Source organism: Stigmatopora argus, chromosome 11, assembly GCF_051989625.1.
Source record: "Stigmatopora argus isolate UIUO_Sarg chromosome 11, RoL_Sarg_1.0, whole genome shotgun sequence".
Lineage (NCBI taxonomy): Eukaryota > Metazoa > Chordata > Actinopteri > Syngnathiformes > Syngnathidae > Stigmatopora > Stigmatopora argus.
The window spans coordinates 12,743,269-12,765,600 of NC_135397.1; the positions used below are offsets into that span (position 1 = coordinate 12,743,269).

Consider the following 22,332-nt stretch of genomic DNA (forward strand, 5'->3'; position numbering starts at 1 on the left):
ATGAGGCTGCAGAAATTTCCAAGAGGAGCGCAAAGCAACATAAAGTGCACCAAATCCCTGCTAATGGCGCATAATTGGTTCTGTAATATCATTACAGGCGGATAATGGCCAGTTACACGGCCCCGCGCTATTAAGGCTTTCCCCGGCGTGCGGCGTTTATGTTATTAAAGGGGGAATATAATGATATTTTAGTTATTAAATGCGCGTAATTAATTTATGCACCGCTGAAAATAAAGTTGTTATTATGACCTGCATGGCGAGGTGCGTGCAGAAAATTGAAATCAAATAACTTTAGCACAAGAAGATTCGAGGAGGCCTCAATTATTGACTTTATCCGACTCGTGAGCTTTTTTTTTTTAAACATTCCGTTACGGGCAAAAACGTTCGCCAAAACGGGAAGGAATTTGAGTCGGAGGGTCCGTCTCTTCTCAGTCATTCATTAAAAGAATGAAACGCTGAATGCATGTAGGATTGTATTAAAAATTAAAAAAAAAAATACGTGGTGTATACAAAAATAAGGTTAATTGTTTCATGCACGATTATTATTCATTTTTTCCCAATTTTTTTCAATTCCTATAGGGACATGGGTTTCAAACTTGCGACCCAAAGGCTAATTGTCATCCACTTGGCAATATTCCGTGGCTCCCAATTGTTGTAATTTGTGTTGTCTGCACGTTTTATATGATAGACAGAAAGCAATATATCATTTGTAATAAAATAAAGGATTCATTTTTTGGGCGAAAATCAATTATTCAAATAGTGATGAATTAAAACGAATAAAAATATAATACATTGACCAAAAAAATCATGAGTGGGAAAATATAATTAAGTGTAGATGAAGTAGCAGTGAAAATATTCCAATTTAAAAAATAAATTAGAATTGTAAAAAAAAGAAGTAAAACAAGTGTGGCCCATTTAGCTCTTTATTATTTAGCTTTTTTTTTTCAAGCATCTCGTCACTCCACAAAGCTTATAACTTTGTGGCTGCCATTGATGGCAATAGACGTCCAATCCATTTTTTAACGGGGAACTTTTGATCGCTTCCTGGATTGGAAATAGGGTGGACATCTATTGGCGTCAATGGGTGTTTTCAATACCAATTTCCATGTTTTCCTAACTACCACATCACATATACTTTGTGACCTGGGCTGATGGTGAATGAGTTTAACCAACATTTGAAAAAAAAAAAGTGCATTGGAGTGAACATGCACTGTCCCTGAAAAGATTAAGATTGAGGAGTTCAGGATATTTGCTATCCTTGTAAAGCACCGGTAGGTTTTTTTCCCATTTCTTAACCACTTGGAAGTTAACGGTAAACCATTTTGTTTTAAAAGGTTTAAATATTGCACATCCCATTTTGTTTTAGTCCCAAACATATTAGAACATTTACAACACTTAACATGTCATTTCATAAAATCACACATTCTTCGACAGTAACTGGAGCATATAAAGTAAATTGTAAGTTCAATTCAAGTCAAAACAGCAAAATGCAGATAAATACAAGATAGGAAAGTGTTAGAACAAGTGCTTGAATATGCACTGGAGTTGATTTCCATGAAAAAAGAGTGTCATTGGTAAACGTGGATGACTTTGACGTGTCACACTAAGACAATTGTTTACAGTAAAAAAGAAACAATAAAAAGTACATCTTATATCATCACAAAATAACGGAAGGGATCCTTCGAGGATCCACTCTGGTGTATTATTTGAGGTGGTTGAGGTCATCGGAACGCTTAGCGAAAGTTCTCCTTGAGCCTCCAGAGGCCTTCTTGACCAGAAGTCCTGTGGAAGTCACAGATGCTCCTGAGCAGTTCTCGGAAGATGGGCGCCTGCTTGGGGCTGAGTCTGGGTTTGAAGTACTCCAACATTTCCTGCGTGCTGGCCTGCCCGTCCAGTTGCGCCTGGAAGGCCACGAAGTTGCGCAGGTCGGCCAGGAGCTCGTCGTGCTCGGTGTTGGGCACGGCATTTGAGCTCCTGGGCCCTTCCTCGTATTCTTCTTCTTCCTCTTGTCGGCTGGCAGAAGGCAGGCTGAGGTAGTTGCGGTCTTTCATCTGGGCCAGGAGGGCGGATGAGGCTAGGGGGGCTGGGCTCGGGTCACTTTCAGCGACTTCCCCGCTGAAATGCGCCCCGGACACCGTCTTCTTGGGTTTTGCTTTTGCTACGATAGCGGCATCCTGGCAGAGACAAGAGAACGTTGACATGGACTAATATAGTATTGGCCTCATCATTAACACAAAGAGAATTATTTGTCTTTTAATTGCGTAATGTATCGCCTTGATTCATGTTGCGTTCAGGAGGAAGCTTTTTTTGCCATCTCAAAGTCAGTATAATTGAACTTTGATGTCGTCAGTTTGACCAGATAGGCCGAGATGTCACGCAGAGAATTTTTGCACCGCACAAGACCAGGCTGAGTTGATCTTTTTGCGTCCGATTTCAACGGCGAAGAGGAAGCAATCAATAATGTTTTGTCATTCTTTGCAGCCTTGCTTGGCATCCAGTCAACAAAAGTCCAAACGTAGGAAAGAAAAAGGACTATGAAAATAGACCAAATATTAGAAGATTAAAATCGTAATATTGGGGGAATGAAATAACACACTGTAATATGAGGAGAAAAATTACAGTATTACGATATCTAAGTGTAGTATTACGAGGATTTAGTCATACGTTGTAATATTACATGATTAAAATTATAATGACAATTGAGTCATACATTGTAATATTATTCATTGAGTCATTTTCTTATCCTCACACGGATCGTGGCGGGTCCCGGAGCCGATCCCAGGTAACTACGGGCACCAGTCGGGGGGGCACCCAGAATCAGTGGCCAGCCAGTCGCAGGGCATGTCATATTATACAATTAAAACTGTCATATTACCAAATATAAAATCGTTTTTACATTCTCTAAAGCAGTAAGTTGTTTTTTCCAAGGGCTTTGACTTTTGGCGACTAATCAACAGAGAACTACGCATGAGAAGATTGAAGTAATATTAAGACATAGTCTTAAAATGACCTAGATTAAAGTCGTCATATTACTTGTTTTTATGTAATTTGAATGCCGTAAAAGGACTTCAATTTTTGGCGACATAAAGATCAGTCTGAAGACAAAACAGCATTCGGCAACAGTCGTAGCGTAAGTTGCAGCTTCAGGAGTTTAAAGACTGCTTTGAACCAATGCTCATTTTGCTCTATTCTTAAAATTTGGGGGTTGAAAAGCTTTAGAGTTTTGTTGCGCTGAGCTCCAGATTTAAAGCCGCCCTGAGGGTACAATGAAGTGTTACCTTGCATTTGTCCAAATTGGGAAGCGTGGGCACAGATGGTCCGACCAGGAGCGAATTCTTCTTTTGTCCAAAGCGCTTCCTGGAGAGCAAAGTAACCCTGCAATTAGGGCATGAAAGAGCAAAGGGAGCAAGTTCGACTGAGGGTCCGTACCGAGCGGGCGGCGGCTGCGGCGGCTGCGGCGCTCTGCTAAGAGCCCGCCTGCACTGCTGACGTGACACTTTGAGGGCCTTCAGGGCATCTTTGGCCACCTTGTTGGCTTCCGCCTCCACCAGAACGTAGTCGGGATTTGACGACTCAATGATGGAGTCGTGCTGCATCACGCTGTGTATTCCTGAGAAGACACGAACGTGATAAGCGTTTGCGCACACTTTTCAAATCGGGACGAGTTGGTTTTGTACCCGACTTTTTGAAGAGCTTAGATAAAACGTAATCGTCAGACATCTTCTGTTCTTCAGCCTGCTCGTCGGCTCCCTTGTAGTCGTTCTTCTTTACTAAGTGAGAAATGCGGTGGCCCTCGAAGCGGGCGTCCTTTTCACGTCGACTTTTCTTACTTTTGTGTCTTTTCCCATTTTTGGAGTCACAGTGCTTCCTTTTCTGTCTGCGCTTCAGGCCCGTGTCATCCTTTAGTCTGGAGGATATAAGTGAATCTGCGTCTTGGCCGTTTAGGTGTGTTTCTGTGTCCTTGGTAGCATGTGATTGACCCTGAGATAATTGTCCATTAGTAGAAGCTGAAGCATGGTCCTTCTGATGGGATTTGGAGTGTTTCCTGTGGTGCGTTCTTTCAGGTTTTTTCGGTGCTTTGACATCGGATCCTGTACCTGAGACGATACAGCAAGGAAAAACGTAGTCAAGGAATTTGTTGTTCAGCACACCAAACAAGTGCATACCTGCGAAGATAGCGCTGGTCTCTGTGCCCTGCTTTTCATCGGGGTCAGCTAGTGTGAAGAGCTCATAGACGTCGTTGGATTTGAAAAAGCGCCGCTGTTTGGGGTCCTTCAGGACACGGTTGGTCAGAAACTGTTTGAAAATTTGCCTGAATGGTGCCAACAAAAAAAGATTTACATTTAGAGTAATTTTGGGACTCTAAGTCGCACCTGAGTATAAGTAGCATCAGACATATAATGCACAATGAAGAGGAAAAAATGATATATAAGGCGCACTGGAGTATAAGTCGCATTATAGGGAGGGCAATTTTTTATTTCATCAGAAACCAAGAATAAATATGCTTTAAAGCAAAAATAGTTAAATGGAGAACAACAGGCTAAATAGTCACCCGTTTGTGTAACAGTTCTTTTTTAAATAACTACAGCCTAAAAAGAATAGTCTTGGTCAGAGTGGGAAAAAAACAAGTAAGTCGCAGGCCCGTCCAAACTATGAAAAGATTATGACTTATAGTCCGGAAAATACGGATTGCAAGTTCTTTTGTTGTTTTACACCCGAGTTGTCGGATGAAAACCCAAAATCAGTGGCGGTTGCTGACCTGTGGTAAATTTTCTCCTCAATGGTCCCTGCAGTGAGGAGCCTGTAGACAGTCACTTGCTGCTTCTGACCAATTCTCCAGGCACGCTCCCTCGCCTGTCAAACACATTAATTCCAAGAATAATTTTCAATAAATACGGGGGGAATTTTGAGTTAATTTGTTTGGATAATTTTTACAATTTTTTTTCTTGCATCGTAGACAGTTCAAAGCAACTTCCCGCTGATAATAACAGTGTTCATCGAGTATTTACAAATTCAGTTTGTTAGTCCTTTTGGGTAGGTGGGTTGGCGGACAGCGAATTATCGCTATCAATCCTCTCAGTCAGAATAAGTTTTCGGAATCTATTCCTTCTATACTTTTTACATTTTCAAACTTAACTTATTTTTTAAATATTTCTGTAGATGTTAATATCTTAAATGTTAAAATCATTACATTGCCAAAAACAAAGTTTAATTTGACTTCCGTGGTCTTGTTTGCACTTTAGGATAATTTCCCCTAGGAGTGATTGTGATGAAATAACAAAAGAGAATTGTGGCCAACCTGAGTGTCAGTACTGGGGTTCCAGTCTGGGTCATAGATGATAACTCTGTTGGCTCCTGTCAAATTTACTCCAAGACCTCCGACTTTGGTCGTCAACAAGAAGACAAATATAGATTTGTCCTGGGACAAAAAACAAATATATATGATTAATGTCACATACCCAATTACACAATAAGAATAAACATTTTGGCGTCACATTTGTTTTCATTAAAATTGTGACTAAGATAAGATTCAGGATAAGTTTGAACTATTTGGTTCTTATTTTTCCTTTCCAAGTTGGCAATATATTAGTAATTTTCATCAAAATTAACTTTATCTTAAGTCATATACAGTAGCTATTGGCTGGATCTTGCTGCATTTTGAACCTGATATGTCCACTGTTGTATACGTATTGTCTTGTAAATTCTAACTGGCTACCTAATTTTACCAGCCAATTGCATTTTGAGTTTATACTGAGAACGTTTGTATTTCAGGTACTGTCAGTCTTAATAGTTAATCAATTTGACAGGTGAAGCTGCTTAAAACAAATAGCATTCAAACATTGTTTAAGGAGGTAATAAGGAGCATCCAAATGAACAACAGCTTGCCATCAATTAGTGTTTCCACCTCAGGGTGAGCACGAAACCTCGGAAGCCTTTTTGTCCCTGAGGAGGGGGTTTTCATGGGAAACATTCCGAGTCATTAGGGATGACTAATCCCTACCTCGTTGTAGCGGGCGATAAGGGGCTGTCGGGAAGCTATTGTGGTAGTGCCGTCCATTTTCACGTACGAGTACTGATTCTCCCTCACAAACACCTCCAAGATGTGCAACATCTGCAGGGTAAGAGATGGAGTTGAATGTGTGAGGAAAAATGGGGCGGGGATTATGCCTAAAAGGATTAAAGCAGATTAATATTACATGGACAAAGATACCGACAGGGAGGGTCTCAGGTTCCCTCTGAGGTCTAATCTTATTGCTATCGACTCTGACAACAGATGCCTCAAAGTCTTCCTCCTGTATGCACTCATGTGAATTCTACAAGCACATGCGTTGCCTGCGGAGCTAAATGTGACCGAGCCCATATTTTATACATAAATGAAAGTTTGGCCATCACCTGTCGAGACTGCGTGAAGAGCAGGACTCTGTTGCCCTGCTTGAACCACAAACGCAAGAGAGACTCCACCACGATGAGCTTCCCCGAACGCTTCCAGTAGCCAAAGTGCTCCTCTTCTGTCAGCTGCTCCTCTGGGATCCCTCTCATTAGCCGGGGGCCTCCCGAGAAAAGATCGGGGTGGTTGCACATCTTCCTCAACGCGATCAAGCCTGAGAAAACCTAAAAAACATGATTTTTTATTTTAAAAAAAAATAATTATATTTAATAAATACTTCAGATACCAATCAGAGTGAACCCGGTCTTGGCACTTTGCTATTCATGAATTCACCTCAGCCTGCTTGCATCATTAGTTTTTTCATCCACACCTATTATTTCTTTTTTTCTTTTAAATGCCGTAACATCGGCGGCCTGGCGGCCTGTGGTTAGCACGTCGCCCTCACAGCTCTGGGGTCCTGGGTTCAAATCCAGGTCGGTCCACCTGTGTGGAGTTTGCATGTTCTCTGCGTGGGTTTATTCCGGTTTCCTCCCATATTCCAGGAATATGCATGGTAGGCTGATTGGACACTCTAAATTGCCCTAGGTTAGGGTGTGAGTGCGAATGGTTGTCCGTCTGCTTGTGCCCTGCCATCGGCTGGCCACCGAATTCAGGGTGTCCCCAGCCTCTGGCCTGGAGTTCGCAGGGATAGGCTCCAGCAACCCCCGCAACCCTTGTGAGGATAAAGCGGTTCAGAAAATGAATGGATGAATGAATGCCGTAACATACCATGGCACCAAATACCCTAGGTAAAAGGAAAGTTGGAACAAGTAAGTATTGTTTGCTCTGTTCAAAACACAGTTCAATTCCAATTTCTTTAACAATATGCAACACAATCAGTTTTATTACAGTGTGAAAGATTCAATTTTGATTGTGACAGTTTATTCAGCAATGCAACCTAGGGGATTTCAGAATGAGTTGACTTTGAACCAATCAGAATGGACAAAAGCCATGATTTCTTGATAGTGGTCTAGATTTCCTTGAATTTTTATTTTATTTTTTATTATTAACTCTAACTGCGAACAGCAGCAACGTCCATTCAATCCATTTTGACTGAAATGGGCTGGCAGCGATCATTTCACCGTTAGAGGATGTTTTTAGTAACATCAATTTCCTTCTCATACTAAAATTACAATCAAACACTCTGTGGCCTGCACTGGGGGGGCTGAGTTAATCTGACAAACAGTTCAAGATCTTGGGTGATTCTATTGCTTTCATTAAGCAGCGCCTTTGAGCAAAGCATACAACTACCTCCTATTGGAGAGCAAGAACTGAAGTAATTACACTCCAGTACAGGTTGTGAGAGAAACATTTATCTGCCTTAAGAGGACCTTAATTGTAGCCTATTACAACAAATATGCTATTTTTATAACATCCGTGTCTTTGGTTTCCCAAATAATGTCTTTTTTTTAGATATACATCTTTTCATTTATTTGTTGATTATTAGCACCCTGGAATGTTTGTGAAAGAAGCCAATTAATTAAAAACCTTGAGGAAACACTTTCCTTGTCTTAAGCGCGCTGTATCTTTAAACGGATAAACAAATAGAGGGATGAGTTGCATAACTTATTTACGGACAATTAAGGCCATGTTTTTTGATGAAGGCGCAGCGGTCACTGCATTAGTAATGGTGGTTAATGGACTAGGAGTGACCGCTGAATATGTGTGTGCGTGCAATCTGCTGTGGTCACCCGGGCTCTCCAACCACGTCCATTTGGTTAGTGGTGATAAATGGCTTGAGGGGCTCTCCAGGGCCCAGCTAGTGTGAGAGAGAACAGCATCTGCACAACCTCCACATCTTTAAAGACGACTAATATAAACTTGTTATGCATCTGACCAAAATGCATGTTTACAAAAAGAGAAATCATATCGCCGTCAGTCTCTAACCTTAAAAAAACAACAATACATCAATGGCTTTAAGTGAAGGAAATCAATTTCATTAGTTAAGGGGATTAAAAAAGGAATAAATCTAATTGTGCTCCTGGAAGTTCTGTCCAAGACCGCAAGTTTCGCTCTTTTAATGCAATGCGAATCAAACCAGCCAAGGCATAAAAGTTGTGAGGTTGGTGTAGCTCGGCGTACCTGCATGTCCCCGTTGAGTATCTGGTAAACTTCTTTGGAGTCTAAGAAGCTCTTATAAACCTCCCGCTGTTCCGGCGTTAACCTGCAAAATAGAACCTAAACATACAGAGGGCAAAGATCATCTTTAAAGCCACTGCTGAAGTGGAGCATGAAAAGCAGAGGAATTACTACAGTGGAAGAAACCTGCGTTTTGGAAGCAGTGATGCCCGAGAGGGCAAACTTAATGAGCTGAAGTGAACTGAGGAGTCAAGCAGCCTCACACTCAAGGACAGACCAGAGACTGGCCACCTTAATGGATACTTGCGCCTTTTACTTTAACTGAACTTTATTAGCTAGCTTCAACTGGAAAAGTTATGCAAGTTTATGGAGTAAGTATGGAGTAATTCTTACTTTTTTTTTCACATGTGACGCACTCCATTTAATGGAGTCCATTAATACCCATAATGGACAAGTCTACTTTTTAGGTAGCTTGCTTAACTTTATTCCCCCATTTTCATCAGGGTCAGCTTGAGCGATTTTCCCACAACTAATGATTATTATTAAAATATCATTTGAATGAACATAATATTTTTACAGCACAGTAGAATAACAGAAGAATATTTGTCAGGATGCTAGAACCTTATTAATCACTAATTGTTGCAGACAAATAAATGAGTTTATCATTGGTAACATAAAAAATTGCATTATTTCTAAGTACCACACCTTTCGGACCATAAGCCGCTATTGTTTTTGCTCTGCTTTGAACAGTGGGGTTTATGCTCAAGTGCGTCTGATATATGGATTTTTATAGGCTGATGAACTGCATGTTTTGAGTAGGATGGTGAAATGTTGTACCTGGATACGATATTTGATACCAAAAATATTGGATTTTGCACTAAGATATTGTTGAACCTCCTATGAGCTGGCGTCCACGAGTGGACATCACATTTTTGGTTGTCAAGACCACAATGTTAAATTTTGGACTTTAAGGGCCTGGCGTCCACTTATGATGTGGACATCATTTTTTTCAGAAACTACATCATGTAAAAAGATAATTATTTGTTTTTACACTCATTTGAAGCCTAATTCCAGCCTAAATATCAAAGAAAAAAAATAAAAATGCATGCCTTGCAAGAGTTTTGATCTCAAGAGGTTAATTTCCCCTCATAAATTGTCATTGATAGAGCAAGACAGCGAATTCATTTTGGGTCAAAGCGAATAAGCATCTGCTAATTTGCTGCCATCCTTCCAGTTCAAATAGATTTGACTTCCCCTAGTGATACAAATAGTTTTACTTTAGTTTTAAAGTGCCACAAGATTACACAATTAAATATAGTCAGATTCACCTGAAAGTGGAAAAATTACAGTAATTATAAATAATCTAATGCTAAAATTATAGCTATGATCTATTTTACCTGATCTATAAATGATCTTGTCATGCGCTTTATTTTAATAACCAAATTACATATGTTAAATGTTATGGGATGAAAAATACCTGTTCATTTTTGTCAGGTAGAGCAAGATTGTCCTTGACATCTGCCTTCATTCTACGAAGAAGGTAGGGATTGATGGTGTCCCTCAGCACGCATGCACACTTGAACGCCGTCTGGACCTAAAGGTACAAGAGTAAGACGGCTCATTATTATACGATAGCGAATAAAAAGAATGCTGAACATCCAATCAGTATGGATGTTTCCTAGCAAGAAGATTGTCATTTAGCCCTTCTGCCGCTCTCTCATCACCTCCTTTTAAGATATACAAGGCATTGACCACTGAGCAAAGTGCTGTCCGTCTCAGGGGACACAACTGGAGCCCCTCCCTAAACCACTAAAGTGGCCTTCTTCACCCAATGCTGAAGGCCAGTTGGTTTTTTTAAACATTAACTCACAGGGGGTACAGAGAGGGGTCGAAGAGAGCACCTGTCACAGCAGGAAGGGACAATAATACGGGTTTCAGGATTGGACATGGTGCTCTGAGAAGTGGACTGGGCAGCCGAGCGTTGCTTTCTCTGACCATTTAATAACATTAATAATTAGTGAAGGTTTTTATTATCGACAGCGGAAGAAGCATCGATAGCCATCTTAAATAATTCAATCCATTCAGTCAGTGAGTTATTAACGAGCGGACACTAATGACAACGGGATACAATTTTGTTCCCCACTCTTGCCGCTGACTCTCACTCGCAAATGCACACACAAAAAAAACCAAGCACTGGGGATGAACTAAAATTCCTTTCAAGGGTCCACACTTGGAGTATTGTTCGGCTCTTATTAGCTTTGCTGTCCCCTCTTGAGATCTGCATGTTCTATACATAAAAGAGTTTGGGTGACAATAACTTGTCAACTTTATAGTTGACAAATTATTTGACTCATAATATATGATATCCTTAAAAAAATGGTACCAAGCTTGACTATATTATAACAATGAGAAAATAACTATAGCAGTACTGGTATCAACATCTTTGCAAATATTATTTTATTGTCATCTTAATTGAAACTATTTATTAATTTAAGCGTGATGGATATCCATGGGGAAGGGCAGGAAAGACTAGGGTGTGTCAGGGCTGTGTGAGTATGACATTATAACTCATTATCTGCGAAGACAATAGACGCCCAAACGGTTATAACTCGAAGGTGCATGCAGCGAATGATTGCGGCCAGCTATCCCAGTCAAAAACTGCTTGTTAGTAATGGGGATTTTCCCAATCCGATCAATCGAGTCTAATAACATCTTTTTTACAAGAATGGAATTGAGTAAAAAAAAAAAAAGTATTTATTGTATTTTTAAGTATTAACTCAATGGCTGCCATTGATGGCCGATACTGTCAAAAGAAACTAATAAATAAATAAATACATTCGTAAGATATCGGCAGATCCTCAAAATCAGGTGACTCCGACTCCCATGTAAAAATGTGATTGTGACAATTCTAGTTAATAATCTTTGGAATTATCTTTCTATTATATTATCAAAACCTGAATCAGGCCGTTGTATGCCAAAAGTCTCCCCAGTGGGATACAGTAAATGTAACAGCTGTAAAGTCAGCAAGTACCTGGACAGGTGATGCATTGCTGTATCCTCCCATTGTGATGGGCACAGAGAACTGCTCCATGAAGACGGGTAAGGTGCCCAGTTTGCCAGGAAAGACGAAATCAAACAGAGACCACAGCTCCTTCAAATTGTTCTGCATGGGGGAGCCGGACAGGATGAACCGGTGGGGGGTGCGGAACTAGAGAGACCGAAAGAAAAACAAACTAAGTGAGTTAGAGCTGTTACACTTGCATACAAAAGTCCTACTAAAATGGCAGAGTAAATATTCCACTAGTAATTTATTTCTCAGTGTGTTGAACAACACCTGTTTACAAGCAGTGGTGACCGCTGCATTTGGATTTCTGATCTTGTGGCCCTCATCCAGGATTATGTAGTGCCAGTCGTAGCGCTGGAGAATGTCTTGCATGCTCCTCACCGCTGAGTAGGAAGTTATCAAGATGCCGTGACATGACGCTATCTCAGGAATCAGCTTTTCCTACAACACGTATGACACAAAGGACATTTGATTCCATGTGCTTTCACGACGTAATAGCGCTCTAGTGCCCCCCAGAGGAAAAATACGTCCCAAAAACTATTCATAGATACAAAAACGCACACACACACACCTTCTTGCTTGAGAAGGAGCCCGTTTCGTGAAGCACAGCCACCCTAAAAGCTGGCCACCAGGTGTGGAATTCCTTCACCCACTGGTGCATGACAGTAGCAGGACACACAATGACGGTGGGGCCCAGACCAGCATACCTGCAAGCAAATGCAGAGTATGGGTCAACAAAGGGGACGCAGGTTTTATTACCCTGGAAAATATCAGCAAATTTTATTGGTAAATTAAAGTCATAATTTCTAAACCAAATAAAACGAGATAAAGGCAATTCCCATGGAGTAGAAAAAATGCTTGCGTGAGGCAAAAAGTCATAGTGGCAAAAGAGTGCTTACTTAAATGATCACTTTACAAATTTAGTCTAGTGAAAAACTACAGAAAACACACAGCCTGGAAAAATGCACTAATGGTCCGGTATGAACCTCACCATCAGTGGAAGCTATTGATATTGGACCATAATTGAGTTTGCAAGCAATCAATTTGCGGACTTCTACAGCAGACAGAATATTGACCGACGGGAAAAGTCCGCCTACCAAATGCACAATTGTTATTTGCGCAGTAAAACCAGATTATCACCACCCCTGCGCCATGTATTATACATTTGATTGATGGCCTCGCTCCCGCTGCGTAGCCAGTTCATGACTCTGAGATTCCTCTAAGTGTTCATGAAAAGGCTCACTCAAACGGTGTCAGTGTATTCTCTGATGTCTGCAGGACCAAAGTCAAGAGTCCGATAATTGAAACACGTTAAATAATTCAGACCGGCACACTCAAGCAGAAATCCCCCTAATCAAATATTCATACCATACAGACACTGAGTCTCAGGCCAAGCTTTGTGAGCATTACTTTTTTTCTGTAGACGTGTACCTGTAGTTGGATCCCCGGGTTCTTAATTTGCTGTAGCTGAGTCCCGCCAGGAAGCAGATGATCTGGATGGTTTTACCTAAACCCATCTCGTCTCCCAGAATGCCTCCTGCCTGCTGACAATGGAGCTCCCACAACCACCGCACTCCAGTCTGCTGGTACCTGATCAAACAATTCAGTAGGAGTTTGTTTTAAGCCTTCATAGGGAGATCATTTGAACTCATCGGATGTCACTGACAGCCGAGACGTCAAAACCACTTTGACTGGGAAAGGCTGGCAGCGAGTCATCCCTGTCAGCCCTCCCAGTCAATATGGATTGAATGTCTAACGTCATCAAAGTTGTGTGAGTAAAAATAAATTTTTATAAGTAAAATTGACAAGTGCCATTGTTGTTCGTAACCAGACTGTATTTCTGGTTTTATTCATTGTAATTTGATTCATTTAGTTTTGATAAACATTTTATTAATAGAGATCATTTTCTCCTTTGTTAAACATCTATACTGAGGTAATATGAATAGACGTTGGGCGGTGATCTGCCTTCTACTGGCTGACTGAAGGTAAGTGAAAGACAGTGAGAGGTAAGTGATCCACTCGGGGGTGATGCGATGTATCCATCACGGCAGAATGCTAAATTACGAGTCCGAAATTATCACTTATTTGGGTCTTTTGCCGGGAAAACGCACCTTATGGAGAAGCACTACCAATTTCGTCATACGCAGTTTCTGGGTATGATGACAATTAGGCTTTTTGTCAAGTCAATGAAGATGACATGTCCGATTATTATTATTATTATTATTATACTGGATAGAAAAATAACGATTCAGCATTTAAAAATATCTGATTGTATTTGAGAGCTAACGTCCATACACCAGGTTAGACCTGTGAACCCAGCTGTCCTTATGTCACAAAAAGGAAATATCGAGACAGTATACTGCACATCCTCACAGACGAAAATGAATAACCAAATCCCCATCTTTACAACTTACTTGTAAAGTTTCTTCCAGAGGAAACCAGGAACTTTAAAGCCTTCGTCAAACTCAGCATCGCTGTCGTCTGTCATCTCCTCACCCCTTTCCCGCCTCTCTTCCCTTAGTTGAAGACGCCGTCGCTTCCACCTCCTAAAAGGAAAAAGTAGACTATTCAAGTTGCAGCATTAAAAACAAACACAGTTGCTTCTGAATAGTATGAATAATAGACCTTGTCTCAAAGCCTTAATTATTAGGTTGAAAGAAGGCGAACATAGATTCATAACATGTTTAAGATCTAATTAATGGATGGATGCCCTACAAAAAGTGTGAGGAAGGCAACAGTTAACAATGGTCCCTTAAGATTTGGAGGCTCATCGGTCCCTAAAAACATAGGTAAATGCAAAGGCGAAAGGGTTTAATAGTGGCGAAGCAAAAGGCAGTTAGAAGCAGAGTCGTCACGTAGCAAATGAAGATTGATACAGACAATTAGTAGTGCTAGTTCCCCAGAAAGGTGTGAGGTGGAGGGGATAAGAATCCATCTTCATTTGGGCCTGGTCCTGTCACCCTGCCACAAAACTGCTCCAATAGCTGGGCCTGTGAGACTGTGCTCTCTAATTAAGTCAAGACTAAGCATTGGTTCAGTTAATTACACTTTTCTGCCCCCTCTGCACCAACACCGTCGCTCGCCACTTTACCGCCTCCGCCCAAATACAAACTGCTCTAATAACATCAGCGCCGGTAAGGCCGGCCTCACCCGGCCAGGCCGTGTTGTCGCCGCCTAACTGACATCCAATCATTGTAGTGCAGAAAAAAGGAAGCATGCCAACACAATTTATTTGGCAGCTATAAATATGAAATCTCATTAGGGCTGCTCTTCCCCTAATTTGAGCATGAGAGGGAGTGAGTGAGTACGCTTATAAAACAACGAGCAAGAGGATAATTAGCGCAGATCGAGAAGGGGAAAAGAGCAGGGAGTGAATTTGCTTCGTCAAGAAACAGCTGCCAATCTCATCTGGGATTAACTCTCCCTCTGGCGCCGTAAAGCCCGCACAAACCAACTAACTAATGCCAATAACAATAGCGTATTTACACGGCGCCATTCCATATGTTATACAAAAAAAGAAGAAAAAAAGCTCAACCCTGTCAATTGTCCACTATTCCAATAGGACTTGCCTGGTCAAACTTTGTCATACAGAACATCAGTGTAACCACTGGAGCAAGTCTTTAGCACTCCTAAACAGTTTTCAGCATAGGAAACAATTAGCGTTGCCGATACGTCACTAAAATGATGTCATAAGCATTGAGGAGAACTAAGATATAATGTGACGAGGCTGCGCAAAGTCCTTCAATATCCTTTTTTAATTCTACTTTTCAACCACCTACCCAAGATTGCCACCAGCTATGGACATCTCGGTAAAAAAGGAGCACTTGTCGCCCAATTAGATTTTTTTTTATTATAATCTTTTTTTTTTAAACCATGGTATAACCATATAGCAAAGTGGCGGTCCGGGGGCCAAATCTGGCCCGCCGCATCATTTTGTGTGGCCCGGGAAAGTAAATCGTGAGTGCCGACTTTCTGTTTTAGGATCAAATTAAAATGAAGAGTATAGATGTATATTACATTTCCTGATTTTCCCCCTTTTAAATCAATAATTGTAATTTTTTAATCAATCTTTTTCTGTGTTTTTAGTTCAAAAATCATTTTGTAAGATCTAAAAATATAAAAATATAAAAAAAGGGAAAATAAACATTGTTCTAGATCTATAAAAAACTGAATATTCAGGGATTTTAATCCAGTTCTTTTAATCCATTCATTAAAAAAAATCCTAATATTATATCTAAAATGGTCCGGCCCACGTGAAATCAAGTTGACGTTAAAGCGGCCCGCGAACCAACCCGAGTCTGACACCCTTGCCATATAGCATCGGGAGCCAACAAATGGAATAGGTGCAACATCAGAATATATGAAGTTCAATGATCCATTTGGACTGTCAACCATAAATTCACAACAAATTCAAAGCCAGGTTTTGCTATAATAACATACATAGTATGGTGGCCTAACATCTACAAAGTTTAGTGGGATTTGTTTCATTTTTGTAGCAATGAAGAATGTACCTTATTCGCTGTCTGTAATAGTTTACATCCCCGTCATCTTTGCATCTGTTATCCTTACTCTTGACGACATTCTCTTCATCTGAACTCTCGGGGCAATAGTCGTCATCATGTTGCTGTTTCTTGACAGGCCTCCTGCCTTTTGCTTCAGCCTTCTTCTTGTACGGTTTCAACTCGTACTCATCACTGTCACGTTCTTCTCCGAAGCCTTCCTCCATGGCTTCCCGTTCTTCTCGGTCGGGATCGAAGCCTTCGTCACTCGGCAGATATTCGGAGGTGTCACTGTCAACGTTCTCACCTTCGCCTTGAGGTTTCCTCTTCGGCTTTGCTGCTTGAGGTTCAGACTTTGGTCTCGCCTTTGGATGTGCCTTCAGAGCAGTTATCTGGAGCTTTCGCATTCGCTTTCGCATTTTCTTATCCTTCAGGGAACAGGGGCTTCCTTTGGATCCTTGTCTGTGCGCACCAGGAATCAGCTTCTTTTTCATGTGAGGAGTTTTTTTCCTTTCAGTAGCCAGCTTGGCCTGGTCGGTCAGGTACTGATCGAAGGCCGAATTCTCGGCCAGCATCAGTTTGCGAGGCTGCTTCTTCACTTCCTCCTTCGGTGGGATTCGCGTACCAAAAGGTGTCATGTGACCTGTCCGAATGAGTTCCTCCCACTCGGTCTCTTGCGCTGGCATGAGCATGCTGCCCAGGGTGGAAGGCCCGGCCTCTGGTCAAGCACACACAAATATTGATCAGAATTAACGCCTGAAAGGTAACGAACGGTACATTCAACAAAAAGGGAGTTGGCTATTATGGTGCGTTACTAATGGCAAAAAAATATTACTGTATTTTCTGGACTTCTCTTCATAGTTTGGCTAGGCTTGCAACTAATACTCAAGTGTAACGTAGATATATGCTTTCCCTTTTTTACTCACCAACAGTGATTTCTGGGCTATACTTATCTGAAAAACTGTTATGTTAACATTTAGCTTCTTGTTCCCCATTATACTATTGTTATTTCGATGTATGTTTCTTCTTGGTATCTGATAAAATGAAATATTATGCTCACAAAAATGCAACTTATATATATTTTTTTCTCTTCAGTGTGTATTTTTTGTTTTTTTGTGACTTATACTCAAGTGAGATTTATAGTCCGAAAATTATGACAATTTTAAGATTACTGTTTATACTTTCTATGTGGTTTTTAAAAATTATTTAAGACGTTTTTATTATTGTCTTATTTTGGAAAATCAGAAATGAATTTAAAAAATAATGAGGTGAATAAATAAATGAAAACATTTCAATAGAATAAAAGAAACATTCTTTAAAATAACACTCTTTGAAGGGGTTAATACAAAGTGGTTTTACCAGTGTCTTCTGCATCATCCGCCAAAAGCTCATCTTCAAAACTCTGGGTGACTTCTCCCCCCAAAATAGCCTGAAGTCGCTTTTGTTTGGCTCGCACCTTTTTGAGCTGCTTCTCCTGAATCCGACAGACAAAAAAAAATCTTTGCTCCATTCCATTCACTTAAATTAAGACACACATACAAACATTTGAATAAAAGTACCTTATTTTCTTTCTGTCTTTTGACAGATTCAATCTTTCTGCAGATGTCTTTGCTCGATGAAGCATAAGGGGATAGCTGCTCAATAATCTTGTTGATATGCTTCAGAGATATTGTGACGGACCTAAAAGTCAGACAGACATAAATGATCATTATTAACACATCCATTTTCTATACCGCTTAATGTCAATCTGGTCACAGGTTTAATGTAGTAATGTAGCCCATCTAAACTAACTAACTCGGCTAAGAAATGGAGTACATAAATCACAGGGCAAATAAATAAAGGAATACCATTCCAATTAGGAATTAATAACATTTAATAGCTAGATTAAATGTACTGTGGATCTAAACAAACAGCTCACATTATGCAATTGAAACTGTCATTAGATGAGTCATGTGAGCTTTATCAAATAATTTGTCAGAAAGCTATTAATTATTAACAGTGATTATTGTGTTTGTAGTTTACAATGGTGCAACATTTAATATACTAAAGGCGTGTCAAATATTTTGATTATTTTATTTAGCTAGATTAGGGGGCAAAGTAGTACAAAACCCAAACAGTACATTTCTCATTTCTCCACCTTTGCACACTGCTTGCTACTACAGACGATTTAGATAATCACTAATTATTTTTACTATTACTGATTAATGGATTCATATACAAATGGCATTCCATAATTCTGGGATTAACATTTGCTTTAAATGTGCAAAATGTATTTGCTAAGAAAAGATAGCATATCAATATTTCACATTAAGATAGTTTTCCAAAGAAAAAAAAGCTGATATTTGCAAACATCTTAGTTTGATACTCTGCAAAGATGACTTGTGTACTAAAATACAAAGCTACAGTCACAGACTACTTGCCGTTTTTTTTCTGCTTAAAATTTTGTATTTAAAAATAATAAATTTTAAAATACTAATAAACTATCATTTTCAATGTTTTAGAATTTACGATGTACATATTTAAATAACTAAATGAGAAAAAAGACATAATTTGCTTCTTACTCTTGCCCAATTTTTGGTTATTTAAAAAAATATGAAAATATTTCTAATGATGAGACTCCAAAGAGAGGATTTATAGGTCTGAACAAATAATCAACTATAAAATATTAATAAATACAATGAAATAATGAATTAGAGGCTGATTGGTTAATTAACCACAATTCTAGCAGGATACACAAATAATTGTGATGTATTTGAACATCTACCCCAACAAAAATAGATGAATATTTGAATGTATGTATCGCACACGTTACTCACCACTATTAAAAAATAACAAGGAAAATACATGAACTGGATAATACCATGAGTATAGCTTGTTTATATTAATTCAAGAACGTTTTTATAAAGTGTTTCGTGAGTTCCTATTTGTTTTTTCACACTTTTCAAAGTTTTTCGTTACCTGACGTCATCCAGCACCGACTCATACTCCTTCGCGGCCTCAGCTTTGGCAGCCACCTGACTCGCCTCCTGGATGGCCTCGTCCACCTGCTGCAGGACGCCTTGCTCCAAGACATCCTGGTCGTACACGGCCACACCAAGACCAAGCAGCTCGTCGGCACCGGAACTGGCAGACGTTCCAAGGATGCGCTGGCGGTCGATCTGCAGTAAAGCCCCAGCTCTTTTTCCACCTGAACACAACAGCGGATGACCATTTGAAACATTTCAAAAGCGATTTCATCAGCTTTCAAGGAACATTTCTCACCATTCTTGCTCTCTCCAGCTTCGATAACAGCTTTGCTAGGGGAAGCAGCCTCCGGGCCGTGAGAGGAATGAACTGAGCCTCCATGCTCATCTGAGGTTGTTCCGGTTAGAGCAGCAGAGTGAGAAGAAGACGTCTGGTCCTCTGATCCATCTACTGGCATGATGATGTGACTGCAACAACAACAAAAAAACATGCAGCCATATTCATATCATACAATGACATTCTGAAAACAGAACAAAATTGGATTATAGTGATACATATATTAGTGTCCACGACCCTAGTGAGGAAAAGTGTTTCAAAAAATGAATGAATGAAAATAATAGTATTGAAAACAAAAACAGGGCAGCCCGGTGGAGCGAGTGGTTAACGCATCGGCCTTGGGGTCCTAGGTTCAAATCCAGGGTCGATCCACCTGTGTGGAGTTTGCATGTTCTCCCCAGGTCTGCGTGGGTTTCCTTCGGGTACTCCGGTTTACTCCCACATTCCAAAAAAAACATGCATGGTAGGCTGAATGTACACTCTAATTTGCCCCTAGGTACGTGTGTGAGTGTACATGGTTGTCCATCTCTTTGTGGCCAGCGATCGGCTGGCCACCGATTCAGGGTGTCCCCCGCCTGTGGGCCGGAGCCAGCTGAGATAGGCTCCAGCACCCCCCGCGACCCTAATGCGGTTGAGAAAATGAGACGAGACAATAATAGACAAGGGACAAACAAGCACGCCTTGCGATTACCGTCCAGGTACGCGACGATTTCCCGGGCGTTGTTGACAAGTTATTTAACACAATACAATGTTTTATTTTATTTTTTACAAATGCTCAATACAACCGTGGCAGTGGGTTATTTGTCTCATAACAGCCTACCGTTTAAGGGGGCTAGGCTAGCCGGCTAAACGAATGATCAACCTTTCGAGCGAGCATCTTATTGTAGACTGACTGATGAAGCATAGATACGCTATAAAATAGGCACGATCTTTAAAAAATACCCCCAAGAGAAAGGAGAAAGTCAGATTATACTTACACGAAGTGCAGTTACACAATGCCCTGTCACAGAATGTTCCGGTGCCAGGGATGTCGAGGTAGTTTTTTTGTTTTGTGAGACAGTGCCCTCTAGCGGTCTTTGGAAAGTTAGTACGTAGTAATTATTCTATTTTTGTCCTACAGACGGCGCTTTAAAACCACTTTCTATTTTTGTTTACCTATTACGTAGCAGCAGAAGTGAGAAAGGGAGTCGTGACGAGTTTCAGACAAAAGAGATCAAAAAATTTAGAGGTTGTTTTGACGTCTTAGTTTGATAACACGTCACACCCCATGTTATTACAGTCTTGTGTTGGCATTGTAGAACGGCAAACAGTGTTCTCTTGGGAATGTTAATGTTCATTGTATTAGATGATTTATAGATTTAGGTCGACTATACATTAAATCAGGAGTGCTCAAACTAGTTTTTACTGGCCCGCAGCAAATTTTGAACCTATCATTGAATAAGGCCCACTCAAGAACCTTGAATTCAGAAGAGATTCTGTCACACTTCTCTGCTTTAACACTAGATGGAGCCAGTCACCTAAACAGTGCTTCTCTGATAGCTCAGCGGTCAAACCCGCTAAATCTGAAAATTATCTACTATAGTGACATTGTCTTACAGGGACAAAGCTCCTGGCAGAGGCCCCTCACCCTTGTGAGGATAAGCGGTACAGAAAATGAATAAATGAATACAATGTTAATAAGAGTTCATAAAATTCAAATTAATAAAAAGAGAAATGCACTTTATTTACATCCCCAAATCCCCAAGTAACACTAAAGCAATTTCTTCCCCATAGTTTTTAACTCATTGCATGCCATTGATGGCGATGGGTGTCTAAATCATTCAACTGGGAGGACTGGTCGTGAATGTTCATCTTTCAGTTGCATTGATGAAGCTAGACTTCCAATCCAGAATCAAATTCATAGTTTTGCATGAAACGATTAAAACAAGCAGTTGCATATTTTTAGGGGTTTCCACATCTTACTCAGAGTTGGTGAAGAGATGTATGCGATCATCGAAAGAGCCAGATATGGCTCGTGAGCTGTACATTCCCGACCCCTGATTATAACAGGTACAACCAATGTAAGATTGATGGATTAAAACCTTCAAGAAATGTTCAAAATTTGCTTTCCTTTGTAAATGCAACATGACTCACACACTGATCCATTTTCACAAGTGAGCAGGTGACAAAATACTATTTACCAAATAGTTTACATTGGATTCTTGAATAGGCACCAGAGACACAAGTATTTGTGTAAAAGCCATTAAAAAACAAATATTATTTCCCTTCAAAATGTTTGATAACTATGTATAAGGCAACAAAAAGTGTGTCAATATCATAAATCATTATAGTAATAAAGCAAATAAATATACTATATCAATGAAAAGTGCATTTTAGTCAGTTTAGTAATCGCAAGCATTTGAAAAGACAACACTTTATTGTTAATGTACATATGAACAGTTCCAAATCGTTGTGTGCTTTAGGAAGTATGTTTTTAGTGTCTAGAAATAATAAATATAGTGGTTTTAATTACAGCATGTTCTCGCGTTGTGTTAGGGAGCTGGTAGACTGGAAAATAAGTCAGCATATCATGCAATGGTGCAATAATAAGGTTTGATGTAATGGGAGATAATGGACATGCTAAATGGGGAACTTTTTCGAAGGGGAAAAATGTTGTATCCTTATCGGAGCTGGTCTTCGAAGTGCTGAGTACAGACCATTTTTTCATCGTGGTCAATGTTTTTAAAAAGCCACCCACACAGGAGTCAAAATGAGTCAAAATAAACATCTGATGAATCACTCGTGCTGTGAAAATGGTGATACATGTTCACAATGTTGTGACTGCAAGGTCGAGAGGCAGTGGGGAATGTAAACTTTTCATCTGATCGGTCGTCCATCTTTCCGTCTTTCCAAAATTCCATCTTTTTAAACCAATCAACGGAGGTATTACATGCCACGGCTACATTACAGTTCTTCTCATGCTT

General features: G+C 40.1%; 1 protein-coding gene across 1 annotated transcript; it reads right to left on the bottom strand.

Moving 5' to 3' along the window:
• Positions 1 to 909: 909 nt before the first annotated feature.
• Positions 910 to 20,420, bottom strand: ercc6 (excision repair cross-complementation group 6). Its single transcript, XM_077613735.1, has 22 exons — positions 20,347 to 20,420; positions 19,331 to 19,500; positions 19,028 to 19,256; positions 17,629 to 17,749; positions 17,429 to 17,543; positions 16,082 to 16,787; positions 13,985 to 14,116; positions 13,002 to 13,160; positions 12,142 to 12,277; positions 11,841 to 12,011; positions 11,538 to 11,714; positions 9,984 to 10,100; positions 8,510 to 8,605; positions 6,394 to 6,612; positions 6,002 to 6,112; positions 5,300 to 5,419; positions 4,760 to 4,854; positions 4,167 to 4,312; positions 3,678 to 4,097; positions 3,430 to 3,610; positions 3,279 to 3,357; positions 910 to 2,174 (listed from the first exon to the last, which is right to left on the bottom strand). The coding sequence occupies exons 2-22, from the start codon at positions 19,488 to 19,490 to the stop codon at positions 1,734 to 1,736; spliced, it is 4,131 nt and encodes a 1,376-aa protein (XP_077469861.1). The 5' UTR covers positions 19,491 to 19,500; positions 20,347 to 20,420; the 3' UTR covers positions 910 to 1,733.
• Between the last annotated feature and the right edge of the window lie 1,912 nt (positions 20,421 to 22,332).